This window comes from Oryctolagus cuniculus, chromosome 1, assembly GCF_964237555.1.
Source record: "Oryctolagus cuniculus chromosome 1, mOryCun1.1, whole genome shotgun sequence".
NCBI classification, from domain to species: domain Eukaryota; kingdom Metazoa; phylum Chordata; class Mammalia; order Lagomorpha; family Leporidae; genus Oryctolagus; species Oryctolagus cuniculus.
Window position 1 is genome coordinate 160657841 of NC_091432.1, and position 24198 is coordinate 160682038.

The window sequence follows — 24198 nt, forward strand, 5'->3', positions numbered from 1 at the left end:
ATTTGGGGAGTGAACCAGTGGATGGAAGACCTTTCTTTCTCTCTCTGCCTCTTTGTAATTCTACCTTCTGAATAAATAAATAAATACTTTTTAAAAAAAAATATTCATTCTCTCTAGTTAGGCTCATGAAAGCTGCATATCTGTCACTATACTCTGACAGAATATAGAGAAAAGGGTACCAATGTGGTGGTGGGTTTCCTGGGGAGTGCAGAAAAGTTCCTCTAACAACACTAGTAAGCATGAGTGCTCCAGATCCATAGCCTGAACATCCCATTATCAAAATGTCATGAAGCCCCACATTCTTATTACCTCCTCCTTCAACCCCTACAGTCTTATCTGGAAAGAGATTGCCAGTAAGGCAGAAGACAGATTTTCTGTGGGTCTGGCTCGAGGCTCTCTGTTAGAAGATACTATAGGGGCCAGCGCTGTGGCTGCCACCTGCAGTGCTGGCATCCCATATGGGTGCTGGTTCGAGTTCTGGCTGTTCCATTTCAGATGCCACTCTGCTAAGGCCTGGAAAGACAGCAGAAGATGCCCCAAGTCCTTGGGCCCCTGCACCCACGTGGGAGACCCGGAAGAAGCTCCTGGTTTCGGATCAGCCCAGCTCCAGTTGTTGTGGCCATCTGGGGAGTGAACCAGGAATGGAAGACCTCGCTCTCTCTATGTGCCTCTCCTTCTCTCTCTGTGTAATTCTCACTTTCAAATAAATAAATAAATAAATCTTTAAAAAAAAAAAAAAAAAAGAAGATACTACACCAGCATATGGCAATGAGACAGCTCTGATGGCTTACAGTTCAGAAATTGGTCATTGAGGAGGGAGTGGGTTGGAGTTAGAGGCACTTAAGTACAGCAAGAATCTTTCTTAATCCAAGTGAGCTCACATGGGGAAGTGCCTGTTCTGGGTCCTCTGCCTCCCAAGGGTTCATCTTGTACACAAAACTCCTTTATTTCCATCAATGCCAGTTAGGTTGAGAAACCATAACACAAAATCATGGCACCAGTTTTCAGAAAAAGCATTTGATTGGAATTGTATGAAGAAACTAGAATTGAAAAAAAAAAATGTGGTCAGGGCTAAAAAGGCAGGGTCTCCTGGATTTCATCTTGAAAAAAGCAAATAGAGCTCATGCCTCGAAAACTATTCCATTCAAAAGCATTTGTAGGTAATGTGCGTACGTTGAAGAATAAGAATGTAGGATTAGATTAAAAATAACTGTGGCGTAGGATCTACCATTATAGAATGCAGACAAGAATGAAAGGGTAGTTAAACCAAATGAATGTGGATAGCATCACTCCCTTTTTACCCAACATAAACTAGCAATTAAAAAGATATTTTAAAAAGACTCATAATAAACCATGAAGGATGACTCAGGCTCTGAGAGAAATTAAGCAGTGTGTCTACATTCTGATTGTTTAGAGAATGTTTGCTTCAGGGGAAAAGCTGCAGAGAATGATATAAAAAATTAAGCAATTTCCCTTTATTCTTATGAAAATAATGCATGTTCACTATGGAAATCATAAAAGTAGCAAAGAGAGAAAAGAAAAGGACAAATAATCCATAAATTTACCATCTGATAATACTTTTTGTGTTATATGGTGAATATATTTCTAGTCTCTTTAAAATGCAGATAGATATTTTTAACCAAAGAGAGATTCTATATATTGCTTTTATAATTCTTTTTTTAAAAACAGATATTTATTTATTTGAAGGGCTGAGTTACAGAGAAAGAGAGAGAGAGAGGTCTTCCATCCACTGGCTCACTCCCCAAATGGCTGCCATGACCAGGGCAGAACCAGGCAGACGCCAGGAGCTTCCTCTGAGTATCCCATGTGGGTGCAAGGACCCAAGCACTTGGGCCATCTTCCACTGCTTTCCCAGGCACATTAGCAGGGAGCCAGATCAAAAGTGGAGCAGCTGGACTCCAACTGGTGCACCACAGGCAATGGTTTTACCAATTATGACGCAATGCCAGCCCCCAAACAGTGGCTCCTTATTTCTAATGAAAGTATATTTTTAAATATTCATATTCATACTTTTCTGAGCTCTCTTTAATATTTGCTTTTATAAATCAGAGGAATCCACATTTGTTTTGGTAAGAGTTAGGAATCTTTCACCAAAAATATGAAAAAATAAAGCACTGATGATTAATTTGACTGACAAAAGGAAATTTTTGAGTCTCGAGTGTTTTTTTTTTTTCCTTTGAAAGCCAGGCATTGCTGAGAAGTAACAGGTATTCTAAATTCTGGAAGCTTCTATGAACAACAAGAACCAGAAGGTGACAATTCCAGCACAAGAAGGGTGATTTCTAAGTGAATTTCTGAAGAAGGCACAGCTGTGGTGTGGTTCTGGCTTGAGGGTAGACCTCCAGAGTTCCATGTGCTGGAAGTCTGGTCCTCAGTGCGGCAATGTTGAAGGCTGGGATTGTGAAGGAGTGGGGCCTCATGGGAACTCAGTAGGTCACTGGAGCTATCACCCTCAAAAGATATTTATTATTAGTCCATTTTCCATGACTATAAAAAATACCTGAGCTTTAGTGAGTGACAAAGAAAGAAAAGAGGCTTGGGTAGCTCACAGTTTTAAAGACTGAAAGCCCAAGATCAGGAGGCCCCAGGTGTGCAGCCTCTGGTGAGGGCCCCAGGAGGGTGGCATCATGGAAGATGGCAATACAGCAGGAGTCCAGGCAAGAGGCAGAGACCACACAGTGGTACTGGAGCCAGAGAGACTGGAAAGAGATTAGAATTAACAAGGCTTCCATGAGAACTATATTGATCCTCTCCAACAGTAGCACCTCCAATGACCCAATCACTTCCAACCAGACTCCACCTCTTCAAGGTTCCACACCATCTCCCATCATCGCCACAACGGAGACCAAGCTTCCAGCACATGAAATCTGGGGGACATGCACAAACCATACCCAAGCCACAGCAAAATCAATGCAGCTCTCAAGGAATCTTAATTATTTCCTGAGAGTAGGGTGATGTAAAAGAGCAAGCCTGACCCCTGGACCTCTCTTGCTTGCTGTCCTATTGAGTGATCTCTCCCTCTCATACTTTCACACCATATGGCAGTGTAGTTAGAGGACAGAGGGTGACAGAAATGCTAGTGTTAAGTCTCAGGCCAACAGAAATACACTCTCACAAAAAACCTCAGCCAATGCCCACCCTCTCTACAGGGCAGTTAGATAGAAGCTGAGTAGAATGTCCTTGGGATGGCGGCAAGCCTCCACGTTGAGAGAAGAGGTGCCTCCCCCCACAGTGGTGTTGGGTGACCAGTGTAGGTAAGGGGGTTGTGGAGGACAACTGACACATGGATCTGCAGTAGCAGCAAGAAAAAAACTGAGACCAAGTCTGTAAAAAGAGATTCCAGGCCCTCAACAAACAAGTAAGATTATCCACAAATCACAGATTCATCAACAGCAGGCACAGCCACCAGACCGGGATGAGGCGAACAAGGACAAAGACTGACACTTGGATCTGGAGTCCTCACTCCTCCACCGTCAAACATCACAGAACCTCCGTGGCTTGAGCACACACAGATGGCACTGGGGGAAGAAGGTGGAGGAGGAGGGACTCAGAAAGAGTGGGCATTGTTCTGAGAGAGACTATTTTAACTTCAAACAAGCTGTCTAAACTCAAAGAGATAGGCTTTAATTGGTGTGCTTGATTTTTTTCTAGTAGCCAACAGTTGAAAAGTTATGAAGACAGCTTTTAGAAAATAAATTTTATATAGACATTTGAGTTGTATGCAAATTTCTAATTATATTACCCACTATAAAGTGAATATATTTCCACGTCTTTGCTCAACTATTCCATCATCTGCAACGCTTATGTGATATTATAATCTGGAGTTAATTTTTCTGAGTTTGAATCAAGAAATAAAAATATCTCAAATGTAAATATCATTTGTCCCTACATTATCTCAACATCTCTTAGCACCTGTCAGTCCCAGACAGCACTTGATGTGCTGCAAGCAGAAACAGCACAAGTTCAGCTCCCGCTTTTAAATTCTCTGCCATTCTAACTGGAAGGTGTACTGTGCTCCACCCTCTCAAGCTCACTCACACAGTGGTCACCCACCATGATTCACTGCTGTCCTGTTGCTTTAGGATCCTGGTTGTGAAGATCAACTCTGGTTTTAACTGGATTTGTGATACACTGTAGTCTTTCACCTCAAGGCTTTGTTAAGTACATAACAAAGGCCCTAGCCTGCAATGCCTTTTGGGGAGTGAACCAGAGGATAGGGTATCAATATTTTCTCTCTTTCAAATAATATATATTGATATTACCAAATAATAATATACTACCAAATAAAAATAGTAAGACTATCAAATAATAATTTTATACACACACGCACACTCCTTTAAGGCCTCTTGTTTCAGTTTGAATTGCATGCTGTGTATATGAAAACTATCTAACCAAATGTATTTTAAATGTGCGTAAAATAAGAGCTAACATGCTTTTGTCTGATTTGAGTCTACAAAGAGGGAGGATTATTAAGAGGGGAGGCCTTTATTGATTTCAGCAGAGGGGCAGGCTGCAGCCAAGGGCTTTAGTTGGCTGTTTTTGTTTATTGCCTTTTTAGCCCAGTCTTGAATGTGTGCTGGAGATGAAGGTTAGGTATCTGGCCTAGTGATTAAAACACTCATGTTCCGAATCAGAGTGCATAGGTTCAAGTCCAGGTTCTAGCTCCCAGTTCCCAGCTCCCATTGTAGACATTTGGGGAATGGACTAGCTCTCTTCACCTCTCAGAAAATAGAGGAAAGAAAGAAAAGAGAAATGGAGTTCCTGGCTAGCAAAGATCTATGTAACTCTAGTTTGGTCCTCTATGTGCTTACAGATTAATGCCCAAGGAGACTGTGAATTAGACACAGGGAGGGGGCTGGCGCTGTGGCACAGTGGTTACAGCCCTGGCCTGAAGCACCTGCATCTGATATGGGCACCGGTTCTAGTCCCGGCTGCTCCTCTTCCGATCCAGCTCTCTGCCATGGCCTGGGAAAGCAGTAGAAGATGGACCAAGTCCTTGGGCCCCTGCACCCACGTGGGAGACTCGGAAGAAGCTCCTGGCTCCTGGCTTCAGATCGGCACAGCTCTGGCTGTTGCGGCCATCTGGGGAGTGAACCAGCAGATGGAAGGCCTCTCTCTCCCTCTTTGTCTCTACCTGTCTCTGTAACTCTTTCAAATAAATAAAATAAAGCTCTATTTAAAAAAAAAAAAGTGATGCTGTACCAAGCCCAAGTCCAAGCTTTAAAATATATATATATATATGGAGAATTATACAGTAAATAAGAAACTGCAGACACTTTCTGTTCTATTAAGCACCCTAATGATAGCCTGGTGCGTGGGTACTGAGTCTTCCACTGAGCGAGAAATAGATCAGAGCCCCCTGTCCACAGAGTCCAACAGAGAGATGAGTTTTCCTCTTTTGTTCTAGTTGATCACACCCGACCAATTGATTCGTGTAAAAATCTTTAAAACTGGGAAGTTCTCTAACCCACAATTATCACCACATTTTATTCTGCTTCCTTTATTCCCCTTCTTTTTCTGTTTCCAAGAAAGGGGGAGTGAAATGCCCAGGTTCTGTAATTTAGGGCTCAGGCAAGGAAGAAAAGTAATTGAAATTACAAATACATAAAATTAACCTGAGTCCTTAAAACTAAATGTCGCCATGGATACCAGAACAGGAACTGTTGCCATGGAGATCTGAATGCTTTTTTGTTGTTGTTTTTACTTTAAATTATTATCACTTGTTACTGGATATCAAGTAGGTCAAGGAAAAGTTGAGAATGAATGAACTAGCCTCACATGAAATAATTTATTAAGGGCAAGTCTAAGTTGTTCTAGCTCTTACTATTCCATTATTCAAACGAGTGAAAAGACATCCCAAAGCAAATTTCCTCTCAGCTCAGAATTTCTAATGGAATCATCTGATGACATGGCTCCATTATTGCTACAGAAAGGAGGAAGGAAATATAATTTCTGGAAAAGGCCTCCCTCAGAAGCACCAAGGTGACAAGAGTGATGTGACTCCATCTACCCCCAAGCTGCAAGGAAGAGATGGCTCTGTTGCAGTGTCCTATCCCCATAGTGGACCAGAAATATCCCTTAACAACCATTGTGGGTATAGTACTTCTGCATGTCTGTTATATACAACTGTTTTATGTGTCATGAGGTCAACAGGACTTGTAATACATGCTAGATAGAGAGAAACACAGGAAACATACAAATATATTAATTATGTAAACACAAGTAAGTCAGAATTTCTCCCATTTACAGATTTTATTTTGTACCTATAGGGACAATCATTTAATTGATCAAATACCAGGTCTGAGATGTCACTCAAATGGTAATCCACAGATATTAGCTATTCATCAATTAAATATAAAATTGCTAATAAAATATTAAGGTTCAAATAAAAGATTGCATAGATCATAAAATAAATCAATAAAAAACTAACAATTATGACTAGGACACATTAAAAACAGAATAGTCAATGATATTATTCTGCTCAAAGGTTACACAATCTGAATTTTGTTCCAGTTTCTAGGACGCTTTTTGGTGACTGGCTGGATATGGAAGGAAAACAAAGACGCCAGCAGTACAGCCAGCTCAGAAAAGACGAACGCCTCTCACACTGGACAGTCAGTTCTCGTTATCGTGTGTCCTAGAAAGTTGCCACAAATGCTCAGTGAAGAGTACACCATTGCCGCTAGAGGAAATAAAAGGTTAGGTTTTTATAGGCCTCTGGTCACAGTATTTTTCACCAACCACTCAATCCATAATCTTGTTTTATATGTGTTTCTGTTCAAAGACATTTAACATATATTTTTTTTTTATTTTATTTTTTTTGACAGGCAGAGTGGACAGTGAGAGAGAGAGACAGAGAGAGAAAGGTCTTCCTTTTGCCGTTGGTTCACCCTCCAATGGCCGCCGCTGCAGCCGGCGCACCGTGCTGATCCGATGGCAGGAGCCAGGAGCCAGGTGCTTTTCCTGGTCTCCCATGGGGTGCAGGGCCCAAGCACCTGGGCCATCCTCCACTGCACTCCCTGGCCATAGCAGAGAGCTGGCCTGGAAGAGGGGCAACCGGGACAGAATCCGGCGCCCCAACCGGGACTAGAACCCGGTGTGCCGGCGCCGCAAGGTGGAGGATTAGCCTAGTGAGCCGCGGGGCCGGCTTTGATTCATTAGGATTGAACTCACTGCCAACAGCGATATAATTCCTGCCCGAACAAAGCTCACACAACACACATATTTTCTCTGGAAGGTACAGCACAGCCTTCTTGTCTTAGGTATATTAGAGCTTCAGCCTGGCATTTTGGGGTCATTTTGAGAACAGCAGCACAAATAAAAAGCATAAATATGCACCAAACAGTAGTGTTAAATAGCCTGTGAAATGTGCACTTGCTGAAACACGAGGGTAGAGGGTCCCCTTGTTTGGCCTTAGTGGGGAACATCCACACAGGGCCACTGAGATGTTTTGCCTCTTTGGCTGCCCTGCACATGTCTGCAAATGACTATGAAAGTGCCTCGAGTATTGATTTTTAGTTACAAATAAATTTTAGCCAGTTGTTGAATTTACAAAGACAGAAGCCACAAATAATGAGAATCAACTACATTTGCCAACTCTAGGGAATTACTTCTATTTCCTGTGCTGCTTCTTTCTCTACTATTGCCTGTTCCCTTTTGTTTACCTACGGAGCTTCTATTTTTGCTTCAAAACCCTACTCAGGAAAACACACACACACATGACCTGTTACATTTGCTTCTTATACCCATCTCTATTTTGCACAAATCTGATTATACAGAATGTATTGACATTATTCTCCTAAAACTAGCATAAGAAATTTCAGGTCAATGACCACGCTTTAACACATATAAATAATACTCACTGTGCTTACTATGGGCCAGGCTAAATGTTAAATGGCAACTCATATACTATACAGTGCCTTGTTTAATCCAACAGTAATCCTATTACTCCCATTTTACAGATGCCAGAACAGTGGCCTAGAGCAATCAAATCATTTGCCACATCACAAAGCAGCAGAATTGGCACTCAAATCTACAACCCAAGTGCTTTTTACCATTTTGGCCTACTAAACAAAAAGCAGTAGTTATGTGGGAAGGCAGGTAGCTGGGGGGAGGGAGGAGCTGAGGTTTGACAGCCCCAGCCAACCAGCACACAGTGCAGGCCCTTGACTAACAGCCCCAGCTGACCCACAGCAGAGCTTAGCTGACAGTTGGACAGATCTGGTAGGACTGCCAAGGGATAACTGATCAGCCACAGCTCGGCCACACAACAGCCCCTGCATAACAGCCCAGGCTGGGCCAAACGACAACCTCCTTTCTGCACGCCTTGCACCCAAGCCTCCCTTTCATGCACCGCCCAGCACCCCCTTTCTGTGTAGCAATTCCGCAATGCTGAGAACTTAGAATCTGAATCACCTGGAAATATCCACAAAGGTTGCAGGATATGTCTCTGCAATAACCTTTAGGTCACTGTCATAAAATTACCATTGCCAGCACTGCAACTCCCATCATGGACCTTGGCCAGGACATTTCCTTTATTTCCAAAAAGAGCACAGAAATGGGTGGTTCTCAAGCTTCCCAAGGTCTGCCCACTTTTAAATATTCAATTAAGCTCCACCCCAGACACCACCAGGTTCTATGCCTCCCAATAGTAAAAAAGGACACCCTGAACCTTGTTGAGTGGGGGTTTTAGTTTTGGGTGTTTCGGTGGGGGTCTTTCTGTGTTTTGGTTTTTTGTTTTAAGATTTATTTATGTATTTATTTATTTGAAAGGCAGAGTATCAGAGAGAAAGAGGCAGAGGAAGAGATAGAGAGATCTTCCATCTGGTGGTTCACTCCCCAAGTGGATGCAATGGCTGGCGCGAAGCCAGAAGCCTCTTCTGGGTCTCCCATGCAGGTGCAGGGCAGGGGCCCAAGGACTTGGGCCATTTTCTGCTGCTTTCCCAGGCCATAGCAGAGAGCTGGGTCAGAAGTGGAACAGCCGAGTATGGAACCGGCACCCATATGAGATGCCCACACTGCAGGCCAGGGCTTTAACCCGCTGTACCACAGCACCAGCCCCATGTTTTGGCTTTTTGTTTGTTCTCTTTCTTTCTCTCAATCTGGCCTGACTTATTTGAGTGTGCATTTTTCTTCTGCTTTGAATAAATCTTGATTTCTTGTACACCTTTGTGCCTCCACTTCTAATTTTTTATTTATTTATTTATTTATTTTTTTGACAGGCAGAGTGGACAGTGAGAGAGAGAGACAGAGAGAAAGGTCTTCCTTTGCCGTTGGTTCACCCTCCAATGGCCGCCGCGGCCGGCGCGCTGCGGCCGGCGCACCACGCTGATCCGATGGCAGGAGCCAGGAGCCAAGTGCTTTTCCTGGTCTCCCATGGGGTGCAGGGCCCAAGCACTTGGGCCATCCTCCACTGCACTCCCTGGCCACAGCAGAGGGCTGGCCTGGAAGAGGGGCAACCGGGACAGAATCCGGCGCCCCGACCGGGACTAGAACCCGGTGTGCCGGCACCACTAGGCGGAGGATTAGCCTAGTGAGCCGCGGCGCCGGCCCACTTCTAATTCTTTTATGTATAGAAGGAAGAACCTAGAATGAACTCAGTCGGGGACTCCACCACCCACAACAGGAGACACCATGTATTACTGACTATTTACTGTGTTCCAAGCATGATGCTAAATGCTTTCTCTCACTGTAACTCTTTCAGTGTTTCTGTGTTCTCAACATGTAGCAAAATGTATGACATACAAATATTTGTTGGGTTAAATTTAAATCTTCCTTGGGCCTGGGCAGGTGCTGTGGTGTAGCAGGTGAAGCCGCCATCTGCAGTGCCAGCATCCCATAGGGGTGCCAGTTTCAGTCCCAGCTGCTCCATTTCCAATCCAGCTCTCTGCTATGGCCTGGGAAAGCACTAGAAGATGGCCCAAGTGCTTGGGTCCCTACACCCATGTGGGAGACCCAGAAGAAGCTCCTGGCTCCTGGCTTTGGATTGGCCCAGCCAGCTCTGCCCGTTGCATCCACTTGGGGAGTGAACCAGCAGATGGAAGAGCTCTCTCTCTCACTCTGCCTCTGACTCTCCATAACTCAGCCTTTCAAATAAATAAATAAATAAATCTAAATTTTTTTTTAAATCTTCCTGCTCTGAAATCGTCCTTCTGCAATCAATAGCAGGGGAGCCGCCTACTTTTTCGGCAGTGGCTGAAGGCTGCACAGTGTTTGCCACCACTCTCCCTCCACCAGGTTCCTCAGCTCTTAATTGTGGTTCTGCTATGGATATTTATCATGTTTGCAAGGCAACTCCTCAAAAGTACTGGCAGTGCAGAAGAGGACAGAAACAGTCCCTTGGCAGAGGCCTTTCGCTCTCAGCCACTTCTGTGGTGATGGCTCAAGTCCTTACGGAGAAGTACAATGACAGCACTTGGCCTGAGGTCCCTGACCAGAGCCCTCCATGAGACTAAGAGAGGATTTTTCTCTTTCCCAGTGGAGCTTCGGGTTCCACACCTATTTAACCTCTAACACTGAGTTCAAAATAGGCCACCAGCCAGTCTTAGGAATGAGAAGTGAAAGTAGGGAAGTAAGCTTGTAGGAAAGCAGGGAGTCGTAGGCTTCAGAAAGTTTGCAAGACAGGAACTGCAGGTGTCACGAGTATCACATGAGTGAATGGAATCAAGTAGGGATTAACCTTAAGTCTAGAGTCAAAATCCTTCCTCCCTTCTCAAAGGCAAAAGTATAAAGTAGCCGAGACTGTGACTCCTTTTCATTTCTCTCTTTTGTTCTGCTACCCTTCAAATATTCCAAGTCCAACAAAAGTGATTATGGTCATCCCTCAGTATCCTCAGGGACTGGCTTGAGAATCCCCTGTAGATACTAAAATCCACAGATGCTCAAGTCCCTTGGATAAAATGTCATAGTATTTGCCCATAACCTTTGTACATCCTCCTGTATACTTTGAACCATCTCAAGCTGATTTACAATACCTAGTGCAATGTAGATCCTATGTAAATATTTCAATAATGCAATGCAGATCCTATGTAAATAATTGTTAGATAGTATTCTTTAGAGAGCAGTACTAGAAAAAAATTCCACACAAGGCCTGAAGGGATGCAAATGTTTTGTTTGAATATCTGTGACCCATGGTTGGCTGCATCAGCTGGTGTGGAACCTGTGGCGACCGAGGGCCAGCCACATTTGTCAGTGGTTCAGCCCAGGAGAGTTGGCCTGAAAGACACAATCCGCACTGCCCTCAAAGTCCTCGCTTTTCTCCCAGCCATGTCCTTGTGTTGCTACTGATCACCGCGATCCGTGTTTCAATGAATTCCAAGCCGAGGGCCTCATGCACAGGAGGTAAACAGAACAGCTCATCCTGGAGCCAGTAAGAACCCTGAGTGACACTACTAGACAGAGAGCCAGTGCCATCTTAAGGAGTAGGTGGAGCTCAGCTCTGCTGCATTCCTCATTGCCAGGAGGAATAAAGTCCTCTCGTCATGCCTTTCAACTTTCTCGGAAGACACAGCCCCGGATCTTCGTGTACTTCTTCTGGTTCTAAGTGTGGCCAACTACAATGAAAAAAAATGCGAAGAGCGCACGCCAAACAAACTTTGTCTGTGGGTCTTACCTAGAGGAAGATACCAGCTTGTGTGACCTCTGGCTGGAAGAGCCCTCCTAAGTAGCCTGGGGGACGCCTTTGGAACTCCCTCAGAGCGCCTTCCTCCCCCCAGGAAGTGGCAGCCTGGGGGCTGGTTCTCTGACAGCTCCCTTCGGTGGTGTCCAGCCTGCCAAAGGGCTCGGTCTTTTACGAGCCACTACTTGCTTCAGAAGCTGCTTTCCAGGCCTCTGAAAAGAAGCCCCTCCTCTCTGCCTCCGCCCCGGCAGCGCAGCGCCGGCTGGAGAGCGGCTGCAGGCGGGCTCTCCCGCCTCCTGCTGGCTGCCCCAGCTCGCACGCCCCCTGCTCCAGCCCTCCCTCCAGTGCCTCTGCTACTGGTCGTTTTCTTCTTTTGTGTCCTCCCCTTTCTCGTCTCACTTTTTCTTTCTCGTCCCTTTCTCCCCTTTTCCTCTCTGTCCTCTTCTTCCCTTCTTTGCTCCTTCTCTCCTTCTGTTTTCTCTCTCCTCAGTCCCAGTCCTCCCGGTCTCCTCCCTCCCCCAGCACCCAGGGATTGCGGGTAGCTGGCTCACCAGGAATACACCAACACGGGCTTGGAGTATTTCTTGTGGTGGGAGCGCAGCGTCAGGGAGCCTTTGCGCTCCAGCAAGTCCGGGGGTCCGATTTCAAACCAGTGTGGCTGACTTTCGCACCACTCATGGTAGAGGCTTCGGACGCACTGCATGGCCACGCTCCAGGAACAGACCTCAGAGGAGTTCCCTCGGCACTCTTCCCGCTCGGCGCGACCAGGACCAAGATTCAGCGTTTCTCATCTCCTAAGCAACCTGGGCGTGGCCAGCCAAGAGGGCGGGGCCAGTGGTGGACGAATCCCTCCAACCTGTTAGCCCTGGTTTCCTAGACATCGAGTTACTGATAATAAACTACATTTCCCAGAATGCAACGAGGGTGGCGCCCACGCTACATAGAAGCTGGGGGCAGAACTGCATCCTGGGACATGTGGTTTCACCCGTCCACCAGCGTAATCCTGGGAGTGTTTCTGGAGGACCAGCTGAGAAGGAAGAGAATAGCAAAATGCCTGAGCCAGGCTGTTTACTATCAATCTTCTGTTGCCCGCACACCTTCTGCTTACAAGTTATTTGAGTTTGGCCAAAAGAACGCCCTCTAAAGCCCTAAATTTTGTTGTTTCTATACAGCTTTCCTATCTGCGTTGGAGACGAGCAGAACCAGCAAACCAATTAAAAACCTTTAGAGTCAAAAAACCTGGTTCCAGGTTCAGCTGTTCTCTAAGCTTTCTGAGAGCTAGTTTCTTCCTCTGAAAAATGAAGTGGGGGATGGGACCGTGGAGTGGGATGAACACACGAATCTGGGGTTCCTCCAGATCATGCCGCTCAGAGCAGCCAACCACGGTCCCCACATTCCGCTCCCAAAGATTCACCACGTTCAACTCTAACTTCTGTTATTTTCTGACGATACAAATTCCCATTAATGTGCTATGAGTTACATACGTGGGAAGGAGATTTCAAAAAGGTTATGGCATGGCCTTCAAGAAGCCATCAGAGAGCTGTGTTGTTGAAGGTTGGGGGCTTATTTCATTGTTGACTTTCCAAGGCAAAAAAACAACACATCAGAATGCGTCTCTCCAGCCACAGCTGCGCACCTTAATGGCATTGATAGCCTTATTCACTGCCATCTTCCTTACCTACACTAGTGCTTAGGGCATTTTTCAGAGTGTTAAAAGAGCAAATGAGTCTTATATTTGATTACCTTACATTTACCCTGGCTTCCATAAATTCAAGAAGCAAATTACTTTAAGAAGACCCCATGTGCAAAAAAATTCAAATGAAAAACAAATTAAGAGATGATTGACATTACAAATAGATTCCCTAGGCTACAGAATAATAGTGGCCTATAAATAGTGAGGAGTTCTGGATCAGATTTTGCAAATCTGATTCTATACTGTTCCTAAGTGCTTTTCTGGGGCCTGTACTGCATGGTATAGGCGCCTGTGATACACTAAGGTTGCTCTTCTACTGACAGCTATAGCTAAGCTGTGTTACTTAAAACCAGGTAACAGCCCACTGTCCTCAGTCAAGTTCTAGAAGAGCAGTGACTGCCACTGTAACCTTTTCCTTCTTGAAGGAATAAAGAGAAAAATAGAAATTAATTTGAAGAAGGTAAATAAAAGCCTTATAAAGTTCAATTCTGTCCATCAAAGGGTAGCATTCTGACTGCTGCTCCAAAAACTACTGCCATCATTACTATCAGCTGTGCCTGTGTTTATTTCACTTATGCGTGCAGTGTTGGAAACATGATCTATGCACAACTTGGAAGACAGGTCTGCGCAAATGACTCGGCTCCAAGACAGAAGCTGCTTAGAGCCAAGCTCTTTCCACAGTGCGTGGGTGCCGCAGAGATTTGAAAGCTTCTCGGCAGACCAAGTAGCCGTGACTTCAGCAAATAAGTCAAACAAATACAGTTTGCTCTTTAACATCCCTTAAGCCAAGCTGAAGTCTGTGACTATGAGTTTTGGTTTCTTGATTCTTTACTCATAAAATAAGAACAGAATAGCACTTATCACAGAGGGTTTTTTTAATGAGAATTACACAAGAAAATAGATACAAACAAAGTAGGTAAACCAGTGCCTAACAGGTAATCAATTATATTCCAAATATTACTGCTTTTATGATTACCACATATTGGCTTTGTCGTTATCATTTAGAAAAATTACTGTAAAATGTAGTTGTTATTTGTGTAGAGGTGATGAAGTATACTCACTGTTTTTTGAGCTTTGTTTATAAAAATTTATTTTTGTAATTTTTAAAAATTATTTACTTATGAGAGAGGGGGAGGAAAAGGGAGAGAGAGAGAGGGAAACAGAGAGAGAATATTCTCATCCAATGGTTCACTTTTTAAAAGCCTGCAGCAGCTGGGGTTGGCCCAGGCTGAAACTTGGAGCTGGGAACTCAACTCAAGTTAACCACATGGGTAGCAATACCCAATTACTTGGGCCACCACCTCTGCCTCCCAGACTCTGTGTCTGCAGGAAGCTTGAACTGGGAATTAAATCCAAGCTTTCTGATATCAGATGTTGGTGTCTGAATTACTAGACCAAACATCTACCCTCAAAATCTCTTTAATGAATATCATTTTATCATATTTTAGTATGAAATTTAATAGTCTGAATCATAAAAATGTTGGCGAGATATTTGGACCTGTTACCAGTGACAACAATGGTTTTGTATTCCTACAGAATCTTTTCTCTTCATGACTATCAATAAGCTATTTTGCTTTGTAAATGTGAAATCACTGATCCTCAACACACTTGAGTTATTCCTGTTTTTTCTTGAACTTCAGCAAATCAGTGAAGTGTAGGGCTTATCACAGGGCATTCTGTTTATGTTAATCATTTTCATCATTTACTTGGGGTGAGAAAATCAGAGCTTGAGTAGATGAAACAGAAACAGGACTTTTCTATAGGATAAGTGCAGATAGCCCATCCAGGTAGTGGGATGCCATCATCTGAGCTCATTATAATACATTTGTCTGTTAGCTTCATCTGATACCTGAAGAAGTTGCCAAGAATTGAGCTGCACAGGAAGCTTGAATGAGATGTAATTGGCCATGAGGACAAATGACTTCATCATTTCCTTTCTCTTCTATCTTAATGACCTCTGCTAAAGCAGCATGTTCTCTGGCTGTCAGTAAACCAGCAGCTCTTCCTGCATCCCATATGGGAGTGCCCGCGTGAGTCATAGCTGCTCTGCTTCTGATCCAGCTTCCGGCTAATGTATCCTGGCAGGCAGAAATGATGGTTCAAGTGCTAGAGCCCTTGCCACCTACTTGGGAGACCCCGAAGGAGTTCTGCCCTCCTGACTCCAGCCTGATCCAATCATGGATGTTGCAGACATTTGGGGAATGAACCAGCAGATGGAATTTTTTTTTCCTCTCCTCTCCTCTCCTCTCTACCCAGTTCTCTCCTCTCTTCTTCCTCCTCCACCTCCTCTTCCTCCTTCTTCTTATTCTCTCAATCTCTTACAAATAAATAAATCTTTTTTAAAAAGAGGGTCTTACTCATTCTGGTTCTCTCCATGTCCTAACCACCCCCATCTTCTCTCCCCTCCCACTCTCCCTTCTTCTCCTTTCCCCCACATTTCCTCTCCTTATTCTTTCCTCTTCCAGCCCTACTCCTCTTCGTCTTCCCTCCCTCTCCATTCTCCTTCTGTCTTTCCCTCTGTTTCTTTCCTTTCCTCTTCCTTCTTTGAAAGTGATATGAATTTAGAAGTCAGAAGCTATTGCTGGGTGCCCAAGAGGACCTGGCACAATTCAAAGTTACATGAAAAAATGACAGAAAAATAATCAGACCCAGAGCCAATATTTATATGAATAAGCCCAGGTTTAATGTCCCAGGAACTCTCAAAGGAATCAACTCCAGCAAAAACTTCAATCTTCTTTCCCATCCTTTAACTATTTGTAACTACCAACAGTCTTTTCTAGAATGATCTTAACCTTGATTGTGATTCTTCTGTGCCCTCAATCTGGGCTGTGAACCAATTAGACATCCACTTGCTCCCAAACCATTATAACTGACCAGTATTGATGAAGCCCTGACATGCAGCAGGCATTATTTCTGGGACTCCTAACATCAGCATGGGAATTCATTTATTAAATATTCAATATCTAGTATTCTATAATTTAGCATTTCCCTTCTTTTAATATCTAATCTTGCCAATAAGTGAAATTCTTCAGCAGAATTGTCCATAACCATTATTATACAATTTTAATGTCTGGGATTAGTAATGACATGCTTAACATAAATGTATATTAGGGACTTCTTTAATATCCTGCAAACTGGATGTCCTTAATTATTCAAAGACTGCATAGCCATTTCCTTAAATGGACCAAGCCCTTGGATTCTTCCATCTCTCACCAGGGTGCTTTGTTTTTTGGCACCTTCACTGTTCTTCAGTGGCGACAATGAGACGACAATGAGACGCAGCTAACCGTTCTTACCAAAGGAATGGAGCTTGAAGCAAGTTCAGTATCTTTGCAACTTCCTTTGTTCCTGGTGGCCTCTTTCTGCCTGAAGGAACCTCTCTCAGGGAAGAAGCCCAGAGGAAGGAGGCGGGATCCCTTTTCCCATATTCTCCCCAAGCCCCACCACCCCCGCTGCAGGTGAGGAACTGAAGGGCTTCCCCTAGAGAGCCAGGCGCATGCCGCAGTCTCCTGTTGTTGAGTAAGCCAAGCACACAGCTGAGGATGCCTACTCACTGCTTTGGGAGTGAGTGTGGGTTGCTAGGGAAAATGACACTCTTTGAGGAAGAAAAACAATAAAGAAGGAAACAAAAATTTCCCTGCTCTTATGGTTGCCTTTCAAGTGGTCCTCTGATTGCTCTCATATAGAATATATCCAGGGATTTTCCAGGTAACACTAACAGTTTGTCGTTAGGTTTCTCTAATAGTAATGATTCTTCTAGTATGCTCTTAGTGACAAATGATGAAAACTGAGCCAAACAGCTAGGACAAAGAGGAGTTTTTTCCATTCATGCAATTGGAAATTCCAGGAGTTCTGGCTCAAGCTCATCTGGACCCCGGGGACTGAAGGTGTCTCTGGGAGGCTGCTTCACTAGTTCTTGGTTCTGCTTTCCCTCTTGGGCTCGCCCTCCTGAAGGCAACAACTTAGCCTGTCCCCTCACTCTCCCTTTCCTCTGGCTCCAGTCGAAGTCCTGGACACTGATTGACTTGACTCAACCCTTGTGATCTTTTCTGGAACTGTGATATGGCACTTTCCTCAGCTAGTTCTGTGTCATGATCTCCCCTCCAGGATGACACCCACCCCTTCTGAACCACCTTGACAGACAGTGTTGGATAGGACTACAGGGCAAGCTACAGGGCAAGCTATTCCAGGAGAAGAGGAACAGGAGCCTGATAGGCAAACACAGCACCCTCCCATTGCAGATGGTAGCGGTAAGACATTCCACTCCAAGACCGCCTTGTAAAATACTTTTACATGTCCTCTTACGTGGCCCTCCAGAACCAATAGGATCTGTATAAATCTATTCGGGACATTCAGTGTGGGATCGGGCTGATACTATTATGGAGGCCAGGAAACCCCACCACCTACCTCCAGGATCTGGAGAACCAAGCCAGCCAGTGATGTCATTCAGTTTGAGTCCAATGACAGGAGAATGAGGGAGGCCCTGTGTCAGTCTCAGAATCTGAAAGCCTAAGAACTAGGAGCTGTAATGTCTGAGGGCAGGAGAAAGATGGATGCTCCAGGTGAAGAATGGAAAATTTGCCCTTTCTCCACGGTCTTAACTGTGTTCAGGCCCTGGTGATGCAGGCCCACATAGGCAAGGGCTGATCTTCTGCACTCAGTCTACTGATTCAGATGCTAACCTCTGATGGAAACATTTCATAGAGATGCCCAGAAAAAAAAAATGTTTTAACAGCCATCTGGGCATCCCTTAGCTCAGTCAAGTTGACATATGAAATTAAGCATCTCAAGTACAGATTATCATTTCTATTTCCTTTAAAAGCTTTTTAAGTTTTATTTATTTGAAAATCAGAGAGACAGGGAGAGATCTCTAATCTGCTGTTTCACTCCTCAGATGCTCACAACAGCTGGGACTGGGCCAGGCAGAAGCCAGGAGCCTGGAACTCCATTCAGGTCTCCCACATGGTGGCAGGGATCCAAGTACTTGAGCCAGCACCTGCCACCTCCAAAGGTGTACATGGCAGGAAGCTGGATTGGAGGCAGAGCCAGGAATCAAACCCAGGGACCAGGATATGGGGATGCAGGTGTCCCAAATGCTGCCTTCACTGCTCTGCTGAATGCCTACCCCGTCATTTCTATCTGTGAGGTGAGCAAACTGAATTAATCAGAAAGAGAAAACGCCAGTCTTGCCCTTATCTTTAGATTCCAAGGAATGCTGTCATTGTCCTACAGACATTATCTCTCTATATATATGTAAATATGTCTATATATGCAAATGTATATGTGTACTTATATATACTCACCTGTTTGCAGGAATCTGGGCTCTAGGACTCTGGGACTATTTCCTCTGTGTAGCCATTACCTCTGTAACTCATGTCTCCTGCGGGTATATAGGGACTTTCCACTTAAAGCATTAGGTAGCTGATCAATTAACAATGTGCTTCCCAAGTTCCTCTCTGTTCATTTCCTCGGATAGTATACACCTCATCTCCCCAAGATTTTCATAAAATAGTGTCAAACAGTTTAGGTCTTCTACCCCACTTTGCCTTGTCAAATTTATTTTCTGGACTGGAGTACCTTTGGTCTAAAATTTCCCTTTGTGTGCCATTTTCCTCTCTGTGTCTGGATTGGTTTCCCTTCTCTGGGTAACCTCATCTCCCTGTGCTGTGCCCCTTGTCCCTGAAGGACTACAGGGCTCAGCGCCTTCTCTCTCACAATCCTCTGTCACTCTACAATGCAGAGATGCAAGAGTGTCTGCATTTCTAAAATATTTTAACTAACTTTTATTCCACAGTGGAAGATTAAATGTTTTGTTCCCCAAAAGCTATGGTGTTAGAACAAGTATGATTTTATGTTCTCACAAAATTCTAAGGAAAAAAAATGACCAAGATCTTAGTGTGCCTCCAAAAAAATTCAAAAGCCTGTATCCAGTTCTATCAAGAATTACAGGTTTAATATTTAAGAAAACTACCCTGAAATACACTTTCAATTTTGTTATGCAACTCATGCTGTGTCAATTCTCATTTACCAGTGGCTGTCCTATTTAGTTTAAGACTAACTGTATTCCAATTTCTCACTATGCCCTATTATTCTTATTGAAAAGTGTATCTTATTTTCTCCTAGTGGATATGCATATGGTGACTATTTTGCATAGAAATTAATTGCCTTTTTTTCTTGGCATATTACAAAGAGGACTATTTTAGAAGTAAAATACATTAATCATTGCTCTGATTCACCAGTCTTAAAGATTTCTTCAATACTTTGACACAAAATTTCTTTCCATTATAGTCAGAATGTGGGATAAGTACTTCTTATTCCAGATGGCCACAATTTCTTATTTTATATTTAAATAGAGAAAGTCAAAGAATAAACTTCCTTGGCATGTGAGCACCAGGAAAAAATGAAGGTCATTTGATGTAGCAACTAAGGCAAAGCAGAAACATCAAGGATACTTTTTCTGTGACCATGAGAGCGCAGAGAGCGCAGAGAGCGCTCCCCCTGCAACCAGCATAGAGCCTGCCATTGTCGTTTGTACGAGTCCATGAGGAGGCTTCCGAAGGAAAGGCTTCATGGAAAATGCAGCTTATGAAAAACTATGCATGGATTTCAAAAACAAGTTTGCACCAAATAAACTCTTATTGTCATTACATTTGTCCATGAACTTTTTGAAGTGTCTTCATAAATTTCATCTTTTGTCAAACAGAGTCAAACTTCTTGCTAGATTCTCCAGTTGGTTCTAGTTCTGGGAAACAAAAGATAAGCGTCCGTCCTCTGCCTCGCAAGAGCCTTTCTTTCAGCTATTTGAGGAGAGTTTCTGTGCCTCTACTTTTCTCAGATCAGTACACAAACCGGTTCTTCCTCTTTGTTGCGGCCAACACCTCTGGATGTGCAGCATCTCTCTGGCCATGACTTCCTGAAAAACCCCTTGGTGGGACAGAGCACAGTGATTCAGGGAGTACTTTTATTAGCGCAACCAAAGCAAGGAGAAAGAATGAAGAAAGAGAAGAAAAAGGGAAAGGAAGGACTGGGGGTGAGGGAGGGGGAAGAGAATAAACTAAAACCAGGTAAGGGAGAAATAAACATGGGAGACGACTTCAATGTCTTCCTGGAAAAATGGAATTAAAAGATAACTTTATGGTGCAAAGTGTTTTTGAAATCCATGCACAATTCTTTCATGGTATGCATCTTCTATGAACTCTTCGAAGAGTCCTTGTCATCTCTGACACTCATATTGGGATCAGAACTACCGTTATGGACCCCTGCCAGGCTTGGAGAGCATAGCCTATTAAGCTAGGAAGTTTTGAAGGGCCTTAGGAGAACACAAATCCTCTTTGAAGCAAAATATCCCCAACATAGGGGTTCAGGATTCCCCCAGATTAAATTTAACCAAGAAAATATTGCCAAATATAAAAGTGAATAAGCTAGGATGAAGGTAGTCCCAGTCTCCTATGTGGGTGGCAGGGACCAACCTACTTCAGCCACCACAACTGCTACCAACAGTGTGAGTTAGCTGGATGATGGAGTCGGAATTCAGAGCCGGGAACCAAACCCAGGCACTCCAATGTGGTAAGCAGGCAATGTAACTGGTTGGCCAACAGCCAACCCTACTTGATTTTGAGTTAATCAAAAAAGAGATTATCCTACTGGTCCTAGCCTAATCCTATGAGCTCTTTGAAAGTAGAGAGTTTTCTCTAGCTGGTAGCAGAAGGGAAAATCAGTGAAATTTGAAATATGAAGGATTTGAGGTAGAGTTACCAGCTTTGAAGATGGAAAGATCACAGGAAGGATAGGAAAGTGGACCACACATCTGACACTAGCATGGAGATGTAGACCTCAGTCCCACATTGGAAATGAATTTGGCCAGTAATTGGAAGGAGCTTGGAAGCAGCTTCTTCCCCAGAGCCTCCAGGCAAGAGTCAGTCCAGCTGATGTCGATTCTGACTTTATGAGACCCTATTCAGAGAACCCAGCCAAGCCTGCTCAGGTTTCTGTCCTGTAGAACTATAAGAAAACAGATGGGGCCAGCATTGTGGCACAGAATGTTAAGGTGCTGCCTGCAATAGTTAGAATCCTGGCTGCTCCACTTCAGATCCAGCCCCCTGCTAATGTGCCTGGGAGAGCAGCAGCAGACGGCCTGAGTGATTGGATCCCTGTTCCCAAGTGGGAAACCCAAAAGGTGTTCCAGGCTCCTGGCTTCGGCCTGGCCCAGCTCTGACCACTGCAGCCATTTGGGGAGTGAACCAGTGGATAGATCTCTCTTTCTCTGTCTTTCCTTTTCTCTGTAACTCTGCCTTTGAAATAAATGAATAAATTTTAAAAGATAATAAATAGATGTTATTTTAAGCCATCGTATTTGGGCCAATTTTTTATGTAGCATTAGGAAACTGAAAAAAAAAAATGATATCTCAGAAGGTGCTGTTAAAAAGTATATACTCCTGAAGATGGTGAGTTACATCTTGAGATATGCAAATAATGGCTAACAAAGCAGAAAATGGATTGGGAGGAGAGCGAGGTGAATATTAGCAAGTGGCAGAAGAGGAGGACTGAAGAGAATCTAAGAGAGTATATATACTCTCCAACACTATAAATGAAACTCATTCTCATAATTTTTGCCAAGATGATATTTGGAGGGTTGTTGCCCTCAATATAAAATTATATCCTTTATTCCATTTTAATACTTTTGATTTTGTTTTTTATTTTTTATTTATTTATTTATTTTTTTATTTTTTGACAGGCAGAGTGGACAGTGAGAGAGAGAGACAGAGAGAAAGGTCTTCCTTTGCCGTTGGTTCACCCTCCAATGGCCGCCGCGGCCAGTGCACCACGCTGATCGGATGGCAGGAGCCAGGAGCCAGGTGCTTTTCCTGGTCTCACATGGGGTGCAGGGCCCAAGCACCTGGGCCATCCTCCACTGCACTCCCGGGCCACAGCAGAGAACTGGCCTGGAAGAGGGGCAACCGGGACAGAATCCGGTGCCCCGACCGGGACTAGAACCCGGTGTGCCGGCGCTGCTAGGCGGAGGATTAGCCTAGTGAGCCGCGGTGCCGGCCTAACACTTTTGATTTTGAATAGTATTTGTTTGATAGTAATATTGCAACATCTACTGTGTTTTCCTGTCTTATCTTTTAATACTTCACCATCTGGGGCCAGTGTTGTAATGTAGTGGGTAAAGCCACTGCCTGCAGCACCAGCATCCCATATGAGTTCACGTTCCAGCTGCTTCACTTCTGATTCAGCTTCCTGCTAATGGCCTGGGAAATTGGCCAGAAGATGGCCCAAGTGCTTGGGCCCCTGCACCCATAGGGGAGATCTGGAAGAAGCTCCTGGTCCCTGGCTTCAGCCTGGCCCAGCCCCAGCCAATGTGGCCACCTGGGGAGTGAACCAGCACATGGAAGATCTCTGTCTCTCCCTCACTTGCTGTAACTCTTTCAAATAAATAAATAAATCTTTAAAAAATACTTAACTGTCTATGATTATTTGGATATGGAATATAGGCAATCATTGCTTTTGCAATGTGAAGTTTTGAGACGGGCATTGTAGCATAACAGATTAGGCTACATCAGCATCCCATATAGCCACTGGTTCAACCAGCTGCTCTGCTTCTGATCCAGCTCCCTGCTAATGCACCTGGGAAAATAGCAGAAGATGACCCAAGTGCTTGGTCCCCTGGCCACCCATTTAGGAGACTCCGGATGGAGTTCCAAGCTCCTGGCTTCAGGCTGGCCCAGCCATAGCCATTGTGGAAATTTGGAGAGTAAACCAGTGAATGGAAGACCTCTTTCTGCGTCTGTGTCTCTCTCTGTAACTCTATCTTTCAAATAAATAAATAGAATGTGGAGTTTAAACTATTTCCTTTAGTTGCTATAACTTAAATTTTTGGCTACTGATGATGTCTTTTTTTCAAAATTCCTTGCTTTCCTTTTATTTATGTATGCACCATATACTATTTATTTGCTATTATATTTTCATTAGTTTTAAAAGGATACATTCTAGTTTTATTTTTCTAATCATTCCTATGAACTGTTCCCACATTTTCTTTAATCTGTACTTCCCTATTTGTCAAGACCAGGAATAAAATGTCACCTTTGGCATTATGTAAAATGGCAGTGCTGAGAACAAGATGTAACATCAGCGGTTGCTTACTGGATTAGACAGCTCAAGGCAGTTTGTTCCTGAATCTCATTTGGAATTATTTGAAACAGGAATTCACACAACATCTTAGAAAGCTCAGAGGAAAAACAAAATAAGCAATAGGGTCTCTGGTAATGCTAGCAGAAATGTTTTTTAAAGAAATGGTTTTAAATGGACTATCAAAGTTTTATTGTCTTTACTTACTACTCTTTGTTGAAAGTCATCAAAGTGCTACATTTTTTAATGTTCGTATAAAAAATCAACTCAGCAGTTGACAATCTTTCTTCCTGCTCAAAAACCCAAGGGAGAAACTGGTTCGTTTACCTTTCACTTCCTTCTAAACGAAGCACCCACAGCCAGAATGTAGCAGCACTCCACAATTCCCAGAAGGAGCCTGAGCACCTGCATGTGGCGTCCTGTCCAGGTGCAACTTGATTGTCAGAGCCTGTCACTAACATCATAGCACCATGAATAGCTTTATTCGGATGACACAGTCCTAAACCGCCTGAGTCTGCGAAGAATGGAGAGTGGCATTTGTACAGTTTATAGATATAACATGATGACCACAGAAGAGATTGGGAAGAAAAGTTAGTTATGACTCCGTTCCTGCCCATATTAGTTTTCCAATTGCCAGGTAAGCTTTATGGCTGACCTAAGAGCTTGTTAGCATGAGCCTCAAAGGCTTCTGGGAAACTAATCCCTATTCTGGCTCTACAGTGCTAAGCTGGACCAGAAT

At 43.9% G+C, this 24198-nt stretch overlaps 1 protein-coding gene across 11 annotated transcripts in view; it reads right to left on the bottom strand.

Moving 5' to 3' along the window:
• Positions 1-12520, bottom strand: part of CFAP95 (cilia and flagella associated protein 95) — a 210576-nt gene extending 198056 nt beyond the window's left edge. For 4 of the 11 annotated variants that reach the window (XM_051846478.2, XM_070050984.1, XM_070050992.1 and 1 more), the window contains exon 1: positions 12190-12517. In XM_051846478.2, the coding sequence (XP_051702438.1) occupies positions 12190-12341 (152 nt within the window). In that variant the 5' untranslated portion in view covers positions 12342-12517. Of the gene's footprint in view, positions 1-11632; positions 12169-12189 lie in introns of those variants that run through there. The other 7 variants (XM_051846483.2, XM_051846500.2, XM_070050978.1 and 4 more) reach the window with 5 other exon arrangements.
• Positions 12521-24198: the final 11678 nt, after the last annotated feature.